At 47.5% G+C, this 9,830-nt stretch overlaps 1 protein-coding gene across 8 annotated transcripts in view; it reads left to right on the top strand.

Annotated features, from left to right (window-relative positions):
• Positions 1-1,822: 1,822 nt before the first annotated feature.
• Positions 1,823-9,830, top strand: part of ACTN4 (actinin alpha 4) — a 71,106-nt gene continuing 63,098 nt past the window's right edge. For 3 of the 8 annotated variants that reach the window (XM_073226021.1, XM_017664323.3, XM_017664321.3), the window contains exon 1: positions 1,825-2,086. In XM_073226021.1, the coding sequence (XP_073082122.1) occupies positions 1,925-2,086 (162 nt within the window). In that variant the 5' untranslated portion in view covers positions 1,825-1,924. Of the gene's footprint in view, positions 2,087-9,830 lie in introns of all 8 variants that reach the window. The other 5 variants (XM_073226019.1, XM_073226020.1, XM_037021676.2 and 2 more) reach the window with 3 other exon arrangements.

Genomic DNA, 9,830 nt, shown 5'->3' with positions numbered 1-9,830 from the left:
GTTTTAAGTTCATTTATTCATTCACCTAGACTTTACTAATCTATCTTGCACCAGACACTTATTCAGAGATCAGATACACAGCAGCGACCTGACATTCTTGGGAAGGAGACAGATACAATAAACCAATTACGTAGTATGTTAAATGGTGATCAGTACACTAGGAAAAAAGCAGGGAAGGTGTGGGATACTATTTTAACCAAGGTAGTCAGGGAAGGTCTTATGGAGGAGGTAATATTTCCGCAGTGCAGGAGAGTAGGCTGTAAGCCTTGGGGATACATCATCTGGGGCAAATGTTCCAGACAGTAGTAACAAGGTATCACCAAGTACAAAGGCCCTGAGGCTGGGGCATGCCTGATGTGTTCTAGAAACAGCAAGGAGGCCAGCAGCATGGCAGGAGCTGAGAAAGTCAGGAGGAGAGTGAGAGATGAGCTGAGAGAGGAAATGAGGACCAGAATGTGGAAGATCTTGTAGGTCTGGCTGAAACCTCAGGAGTCTTGGTTATTTCAAAAGCTGGGCCAGGCTGGGCCAGAGCAGGGAAAACTTCTGTACCCTTTCCTCCTCTCTTTGAGTTTGACTTGTACTCAGTGTGGTGATCATGTTAAAGGGTTCCCAGCAGAGGGAGGAACTTGATGTGACTCAGGTGTTCACAGGCTCCTTCTGGCTGCTTGTAGGCAAGAGTTGGGTAGGGGGACTGGAGTGGGAGCTGGGAGGTGGTGAGGAGGCTCCTACAGTAGTCCAAACAAAGAACAGGCAGGTGGACAGGATGGGTTGGGCCATGGGGACAGGGAAATGGGTGGATTCTGTATATAGTCTGAAGATGGAACTGACAGAATTTTTTGAAGAACTAGGTGTGAGGTGTGAAGACAAAGAGGAATCTGCAGGTTTCCTTCTAGCTTGTGCAGCTGGAGGGATGGAGGTGCCATTAACTGAGATGCAGATGACTGGGTTTGAGAGGAAAATCAGGAGCTTAGCTTTGGGTGTTTAAATTTGAGATGCCTATTAATGTGGCAATGCCATGTGTCTGTATTTATTTGCTTATTTTTGTTGCCTCCCAGCCCCCAGCTTTACATTAGCCCCTTGAGAAGTGATCATGCTTATTATGCTTGGCACTACATTGCCAGTGCTCTATACAATGCCCGGCACCCTGTAGGTTCTGAATGAATGAATGAAGATAGACAAGTCCAAAAAATCCTTTACCTTCCCAGTCAGCCCTCTCTGTTCCAATCTACCTCTCATGTCCATTTCATGAATCCTTCATGTCCTGTGTTCATATGGCCTCCTTTTCCGTAAAGCTTGTCCTGACTACTTTGTTTACATTCCAGCTCAAGCTTAATTTTTCTCCATAACATTTTCACCTTGGAATATACTGTATACTTACTCAGATTTTGTTTTTTTGTTTCCCTTCACTAGAAGGTAGTTCCATAAGGGCAGGGATTTTTGTCTATCTTGTTTAGTGCCAATGCGTTAAACATGGTGGGGCAGGCGTTTAATAAATATCGTTTAAATTTATGTTGCTGAATGGGAATACATTCCACGGCTGGGCAGGTTAGGGCCTGACGGCGAGGCCCGCCTTATGAATCATTCATGTTGATCCCGCCCACACGCGGAGGCCGCGCGCGCTCACGCGAGAGAGGAGGTGCGGCTCGTACACGAGCTGACGGGGCGGTCGAGAAGTGGGCTCTGCGCAGGCGCCGCGCTCCCCGAGAGGGACGTCTCAGGACCTTTCTGGTTAGGAGGCGCGCGCGCGCGCGGGAGGGCGGCGGCGGCGGCGCGGTGCGCAGGCGCGGCGGGCTGTGCGCAGGCGCTGGGGGAGGGCGGGCTGAAGCAGCTGAGGCGGCGGCAGCGGCGGCGGCGACGGCTCGGGCAGAGGGGCGGGAGCTGAGGCGGGAGAGGACCGGCTGGTGGGTGAGCAAGAGGCAGCGGAATGGTGGACTACCACGCGGCGAACCAGTCATACCAGTACGGCCCCAGCAGCGGGGGCAATGGCGCCGGCGGCGGGGGTACCATGGGCGACTACATGGCCCAGGAGGACGACTGGGACCGGGACCTGCTGCTGGACCCGGCCTGGGAGAAGCAACAGCGCAAGGTGCGCGGCCCACGGGCTGGACAGGCTGGAGGGGTGCTGGGGGCCGGGAAGCGGGTTGGAGGTCCTGAGAGAGGATTGGAGGGTCTGGCATGGGAATCGGGGGTCCTGAAAGGAATTGGTGGGTCTGGAATCCTGAAAAGGAATTGCAGAACTTGGGCAAGGAATTGGGAGTCTGAAAAAATAATTGGCGGCCGAGCAGGGAATATGGAAGTCCGGAAAAAGGAGTCAGGGAGCCTGATGCAGGAATTGGAGGAAACCGAGGGAGGGGATTGGAGACTCTAAAATGAGATTGGGGTCTGAGTCGGGATTGGAGGGTCCAGAGGATGGGTTGAGGGTGCTGAGAGAGAAAGGGGGAGTCTGGAATTGTGGGTTAGGATAGAAGTAGGGTTTGGAGGAGCCTGCAGAGGAGCCCCTGGATAGGAGGGGTTATTTAGAGTGCGGAAAGGTCTGAAGAGGCTTGGAATTGTGGGAACCTCAAGTCGGGGCAGTGCTAAAGGGGATGGAGATTCTGGAGGTCTGAAACTAGGGTAGTGGTACCAAGGAAGGGTTTGTGGAGTCTGAAGAGTAGTGGGAGGATTACGGAGACTAAGGGTGAAAGGAGAGGAGCTTCAGAAAGAAGGGGGCGTGAGACACGGGGCTTAGGGTGTGAGGATGAGTAGGGGTGCCAAGGAGGTCTGGGGCTAGGGGTCTAAAGGATAAAGTTTGGGACCTGTGGATAAGTTTTTGAAGGGGGTGAGATTTATTTGGGGTACTGTTCTTAAGAGGAGAGAAGATTGGAGATAGGAGTAAGAGGAGTTGAGGGATGGACAGGCCAAAGGGGCATACAGAGAGTGTTTAGAGTGTTTTGAGGAGGGGTTTCTGGGGAAGGGATGGAAGGTTGAAAAGCTCAGCCAAGGATTGGAGGAGCCTGAGGAGTAGGTGAGAGTCGTGGAGAATGTGAGCAGGAATAGTGGAGAATGGGAGGGAGGTTAGTTTAGCAAAGTGAGTCTCATTAGAAAGGGAGTGTGTGATGGATGGACTGTGAAAGGAATTTTGCAGGGAGGGCTTTGAGAGAGGCAGTCCTAGGTCTGGTGAGTGTGCCTGGGTCGTGAAGGGAGAATAGGGAGGAAAAGGCCAGAGTGTCCAGGAAGAATTGTGCCTTTTTGTGGGGAGGGAGTGAAAGGATCCTAAAGCAGGGTCTGTTTCCGGGTGGCATTTCGCGATGTGGAAACTACTTCGGGGACCCACAGTAGTGGAAGGGTCAATAGGAGGGGGAAGCGCAGGGAAGGTGGTATGTGCTGTGGGGGAGGAGGAATAATCTAAGGCTCTTGAGATGGGGGAGCCCAGAGCTGATAGGAGAGGGTTGAGTGTGTGCAGGAAGAGCTAAGAGTGTGTATGTGTGTTGGGAGTGGGTTAAATGTGTGTGAATAGGGTGGGAGGTACTTGGAGTTAGAGGCATTTAACATGTTCCGGAGATCTGAATTTTCTTCCCATATTTGTTGTCCATCAACTCTATGGTCTTAGGCAAGACTGTTGATCTCTCAGTGCAGTTCTGTCATCTGTAAAATCAGGAGGGGTCGACGGGGGCCTTTCAGTGATTGTACAGGATGGATGTGTGGTGTTGGGACTCTGGGAGGGTAGATTCATTGGAGTCTTGTAAGGACTCTGGGGGCAGATTCAGTGGGTTTGAGCGGTGAGCCAAGGGAAGAGAGTGGGGAGTGTGACTGGAAGCCTCTTGAGGGAGCGAGTTGGTGCTCTGCGGCTTGGAGCGGGCCATCCGACTGGAAGGGAAAGGGTGAAGGGAGCAGCGGTTCCAAGGCAGCCTGGGGTGGGGCCTGGCATAACCTTGGGTAAATTACCGGCCTCTGCTTGAATTTCCTCATCCTCAGTGGGGGTGGCGGGTTGGTGGTGGTGTTCTTATCTGTTGCCCCACCTACCTCAGGGTGGGCAAGTTGAGATAATCTGACATAAAAATGCTTTTTGAGGGGAAAGGGAGATCTAGTCTTCAGTCTCAACAATAATTTATCGCCTGAGGCCTTGCTGGATTGGAAAAGGTTAAGAGTTAGTTGCCAAGAGACTTGGGAAGTTGGGAGGGGAACAGGGGACATGGGGTTGTTTTTGAAAATGTCTGTAGTCTGTCTTCAGCTCCAGGTGCTTGGGGAAATGAGTCCCTGATCCTTTTTTTAGTTGGTGTGAGTGGGAGCCCTTCCTTTTCCCGCCCTGCCAATGTTCTACCTCCCCGAGTGACTCCCTTTGCTAGCTCATTTCCACTCCCTTCTGGGAGGTAGGGTGTGTGTGCTTCTTGGGGGTTATTGTACACAGGGTGAGGCTGGGGCACCTTTCAGGCCCTGGGCGGGAACCAGGACTCACCGGAACCCCAAGGCTTTGTGCCATGTGTCATTCTCCCTCCTCCCTTCCTCAAGGACCAGGCAAGGCTGAGGGGAAGGGTGGCTCAGAGCGTCCTCTAAAACCAGTAGCTTTCGATTCTCAGTAAGGGCCAGATGCTAGTATATCCTGCTTTATGCCTACTGCGTCAAATATTTACACATACCTTGTTCTTTGGGGAAAAATTTTGCTTCACTGCTGTGCACTTTCTATTATGGGGCAGGGGTGAATGGGGAAAAAAACTAATGGAAAGGAATATATACACAAGTTTGGGCTGTTCTGTTTCCTGTAAGAGGAACCCCTTTACTCCCAAACCGGCTGCCTGGGTTTTTCATTGCAGTGTTTCTTTAGTAAATTCAGTGACATGTTATTGTTATCCTTCTTGACTCTCCAAGGCTAAGCCACTGTCAGTGACAGTGCTAGTCACTATCTGAACAACTGTGTCCAGCATGGTTGTAGACCTTAAAGGGTGTGGAATTGAATTATTTGAGGAATTAAGCAAGGGTTGGCCCAAGTCAGAGTGTGCATGGCTCCAGGTGGTGCTCACCTGAAGTCCTTTGCTCTGACTTCTAGGGACTCTTGTGACCAGGGCATTACCTGATAAGTAGGTTATGCAACAGTTCTGGCATGGGAAGGCCCCAAGTGTTCTTTTGGTAGGTGGGGGAGGAGTGGTCTGGGTTTTGAGCAAATTCTGGAGCAATTAGAGTTCTGGACTATAGTTCCCTCCCAATTTCTGAAAGGGGCCTGGGTAGCCTTGCTGCTCCCATTCACCATGGATGAGGTCTTTTGATAGCTGCTCCAGAACTTCTCATCACAGCAAGAGGAAATGCCTCCTTACCGAGCTTGGCTGTTCATTGAAATGATTGCACGGCCTCAGTGTTTAGACCCTGACCTTTGGCTCAGGCTGTATTAGGTGTGAGTTAATTATTTGAGAGTTCTGATGGTGTTTTGTTTTTCTCCAAGTAGGTTTTTCTTTTAGGCTGATAATGGAGGCCCCAAAGTACTCATCTGTTATTTTGTTCCATTACTTTAATTGCTTGCCTCTTAGAATCTGGCTAAGACTAACAAGTCCTTAGCAGTTTTCAAAATTGTATAATGTACTTATAAAAAACAAACAAAGCAAAAAACCAAAGAACCAATCAAATGCAGTTGTCATCCAGAAATAAGACTGTACATATGTGAGGGGAGCAAGTATATAGTGTTTGCTGTCTTGGGAGGGGGTAGGGGAAGGTCCTCAGGGGCTAGTGTGCTGTTTCTCCACCCCATCCCCATGTGTTTTAGGACATGGCTTTTCTGGTGACTTCGGAAGAGATGAGGTGGGGGAGGATGGCCTGGGAGTACAGTGCTCCTGTAGCCCTTACACTCATTCAGTTGAGTTGAATCCGGTTGGTCATGAAGTGTGGGAGTGGCACTCGCCAAGCTTCATCTAATCCTAGGCAGTCCTGGGCATGGGCCCAGGATTGCCCTCTGCCTTTTGAAACACCCTTCCCGGTTCCAGCTTCTGAGACCAGTGAGAAGTCCACTTTGGCAGTTAGGGAGCTGACTCATTCTCCAGTTGCCACTAGTGCTAAATGGTTTTGTTTAATGGTATAGTTTCATTTAATGGTAGCTGATTGCCTGGACTTGAGTGGGCCGCCTTGTGGGGAAAGCAGTGAAAGTGTTGGAGGTAAACAGTTCAGTAATGAGGGGTGGTGTTTTAATATCCAGGTGCTGCTGCTGTTAAACTCCTGATGCATTTAGGGAGGAATGTCCTCTTAATCAGATGGCAGGGGAGCCAGGAACAAGTCTGCATTCCAGTGGTAGGCCTCTGGGGTGGGAAGTTCTTCCATTTAAACATATACTCCAATCACGGCAGACTTTGGCCAGACAGTACTCTTTTTCAGAGTTAACTGAGTGAGTAGTACAAGTTATTTGGCAGTGCTGTCTAGCAGATGACAGCGAAGTGAATGGAGCCAAAAATGAATTGATTTGGGAAGGCTCAAGGCATTTCTGAGACTGTTGAGATGAACACTTTAGGCTTTTGCTATATTGATTTATAGTGTGCTGGGATTGTACAGGGCTTTGCCCAGATCTTAGGGTTGTTCTTTAAAAACAAAACAAAACAAAACAAAATGATTCCCTTGCTGCTTTTATGTTCGGGGGGAAAGGTTCGAGAAGGGCAAGGCAAAAGTAATTTGTGAACAGCTGTTTGGTCTAGTATAGATTACTTAGTCAAGTTTTTCTGAATAGCTGAAATATCAACATATTTATCTCTCCGCTGTTTAGTATATTCTAGATCAGTGTTCCCCCCAGCTTTATTCTTGTTTCCTTCACTTAGTGATGTCCCTGTTCTCAAAGTCGTATTCACTTCCCTTCCCTCAGTTTCCTTCCGCTGTCTTTCTGTGTGTATTTCACAGACTAACAAAAGCACTCAAGTTACCTTAAGTCTCCCCTTCCCCCCTTTTCTTTTTTCATGGAAATAGGAGGCAAGTGATAGCAAGTTGGTAATTCAATGGCAGTGGTAACTGAAACACTGACCTACTAAAAGGTAAGTGGAACTTTCTACTTGAGCAGATACAAATCCTGTCATCCATGGAGGTTTGAAAGAAGTCTTTATATCAGGGGTGGTTTGAGAGCCCAAGATTAGACTCCTTTAGGATGAGTTTAAGCTTTGAAACATCAAAGCCAGTTACAAAGCAACTAAGTTTTACAGTGTTGGCAGCTAGGCCAGAATTTGTTATAAAGTATCTGAAAGCAGCACAGGTAACACTTGCTTTTCTTAAGGAAGGTTTATGATTTACAGTTTTGTCAGCCTCCCAGGTATCAAGTTTTGTAAAGTTCAGTGAATCAAGAGAAACAATTATTTAAAATTCTGGACTCTGTTTAAAGAGTGATGTTATGGGATGGGGTGGGAGGAGTGGAATTAACCAACTAGCTAGGAGGAGAAGGATCCTGCTGCCTCCAGAAAGTGAAGTCCTTGCATGCACTTAACTGGCCAGAGTGTCCTTACATCAGTGCTTGGGAAGTTTTATCCAAGTAGCAGTCTCCCTGGGATTATAAAAATCCCCAAGACATTTGTCTTAGTGTTGTGCCTTTTTTGGTCGTGTTGTTCTCCCCCCTCCCCTTACCCTCATAAACAACAGATTCATTAACTTGGAATGTTCATGCAAAGTCTTTAAAAGCTTGTTGGTGTAACTTGGTTGCCATTTATTTAGTCTGAACAGCATTTACTCCGGAAGAGGCTTTTTTTCTTAGATGTTATTTGTTGAAATGTTATCTAAAAGCAAGTATATTGGGTTTACTTGGGATTTGCTCTTTGCAACCTATTTCTGTGCTGACTCTTGTTTTCCTGGGGCTGGGATAAGCCCCATCCCCACTAGAGTGAAGGACCATCTGCATTTTGAGAAGGGACTTTGTTCCCCAGCTACATCAGTACCCCTCCCCAACAACCCTTGCATTTGTGTGTGTCCGCACTTCCTAAATTTCAGTTGCTTGTGATTTTTCCATACTCACTTTTACTTTTATATACATATATTTTTTAAAGTCATTTTGCATTTTTTGCCTTAAGTTTTAAAAGGGAAATTTTTGTGAGTATGGTAAATGGAAAAACCCAGTTTCCCTGTCCGTACATAGAAGGAAACTGCAGAAATAAACACGCTCAACAAAAGTGTTGCTCAATTCTAGCTAGGTATTATCCCTGCTGAAGGCTCTGAGCTGGAGGCATGCTCCCTTTGTTAAAAAGCAAGTGTTGGTGAGGTATGAAAGACTCACCATTCCAAGCAGGGCCTTTCTCTTTGAAGTTCTGTGAAGGTTTACAAGAGAATCCAAGGACCAGCCTCCTCACTGTGACTCAAAGTTGAATGTAGTTGTGGATGACCCTGAAAATCTCCCATGTGTGCCTGCCACACTTGGAAAAAACTTCAATCTCATTTGACCCTGCAAACATTTTGTGAGTAGCAGGGTAGAGTGACTTACCCAGGAACACAGTCCATCCTGCTTGCCCATCCACCATACTGGACTTGACCATGTCACTGATGATTGGACAATGCTGGACTTATCCCTATTTCCAAATGATAGGGTTGTTTGTTTTTTTGTTTTTTACGAAACTCCAGAACCACATTGTAAATACGGTAATTGTGGGTTTATCACTTGCTCCTCACACAGCTTTTTCTTTTAAGGCTCTGGTTTTCTTAACACATACACATAAAGTTTGCTCCGGTGAATAAACCACACTGCTCTCCTGTTAAGTATTTGAACCCTAGATTCTGAAAGGAAAGCAGTGCCTTCCTGTTGAGTTAAGAGAAGGCTAATTTAAATGTTTTTCTTCCAAATATCAGAGCAGAACAGATTATTTGTCCTACAGTGGAACTATCCACACGGGGCAGAAGTATTTGGAAGTGGCAGTTACTACTCTGCGGAACACAATGAAGTCGTCTTGGGAAATAATTGTTGGTGTTGAAATGATTGAATGGGATGCTAGAACACCAGCAATACAATAGCATTTATGTCTTCGGCTTTGGGCAAATAAAGAAGACATTGTGGTTTGTTTTATGCTTTTTAAAGTCTCCCCCCCAAAGGTGTGGGGCTGAATGATGTCTGTCACTGGCTTTCTAGTGGGTTTTTCTTTTCAGCTTTTCCCCTCCTTGACTGCTGTTGAGAGTAGGTGGAAGCCACAATCTAGTGGATGAAGCAGTGCTGAAGGCAGGCAGTATGCTTTACTCCTCCTCCTCCTCCAGGTGTGAAGGGACACATTTGATTTTTAAATCTCCAAAAGCCCAGGACAAAGAGTACCTATATCATACCTCCGGAGCAGTAATGACGGATTCCAGCTCTAAGAACATCTTAATTAGCAGCCATCCGGGATGGAGGCACAGCAGGAAATAAAATAGATGCGTTTCTTTCTTTTTGTAATACATGCTTCATTTTGATGGCAGAGGAGGCCAACCAGAGGTCAGGAGAAACATCACAGGAGGAAGCTTGAAAGCGATTCAACAACCAGCCAAAAGGGGGACGTTGCTTGAGGGGGTGTCACTCTGGGAGGGTTTGTGGGTCTTCAGTTTGCTTCATTGAAATGACAGGCCTTTCTCTGCCAAGTGCTGAGGGCAGTGCTGGAAGCCAGCTTCATTGTCATCAGCCTTCCTATACTGTGTTTAATATTCAGCACGTTAAATACTCTCTGATCAATAAATCTGGGTGTGAGTAAAAGGTATTTTAGCTGATACCACCATGGAAACTGAGTTGTTGACTTGTTTTGACGAGTGCTTCCATACCAGAGGCAGCACTGATGGTGGAATGTTGGGCTACTGGGCAGAAATGCCATGCTGCCAACTGGTCTCACAGGAATACATCCATATGCACAGTGGCTGCTGGGTAGGAGATGAGGGGCTTTGTTTCCTGGTGC

Source organism: Manis javanica, chromosome 17 (assembly GCF_040802235.1).
Source record: "Manis javanica isolate MJ-LG chromosome 17, MJ_LKY, whole genome shotgun sequence".
In the NCBI taxonomy this organism is placed as follows: Eukaryota; Metazoa; Chordata; class Mammalia; order Pholidota; family Manidae; genus Manis; species Manis javanica.
This window is presented reverse-complemented; position numbering and strand designations above follow the sequence as displayed.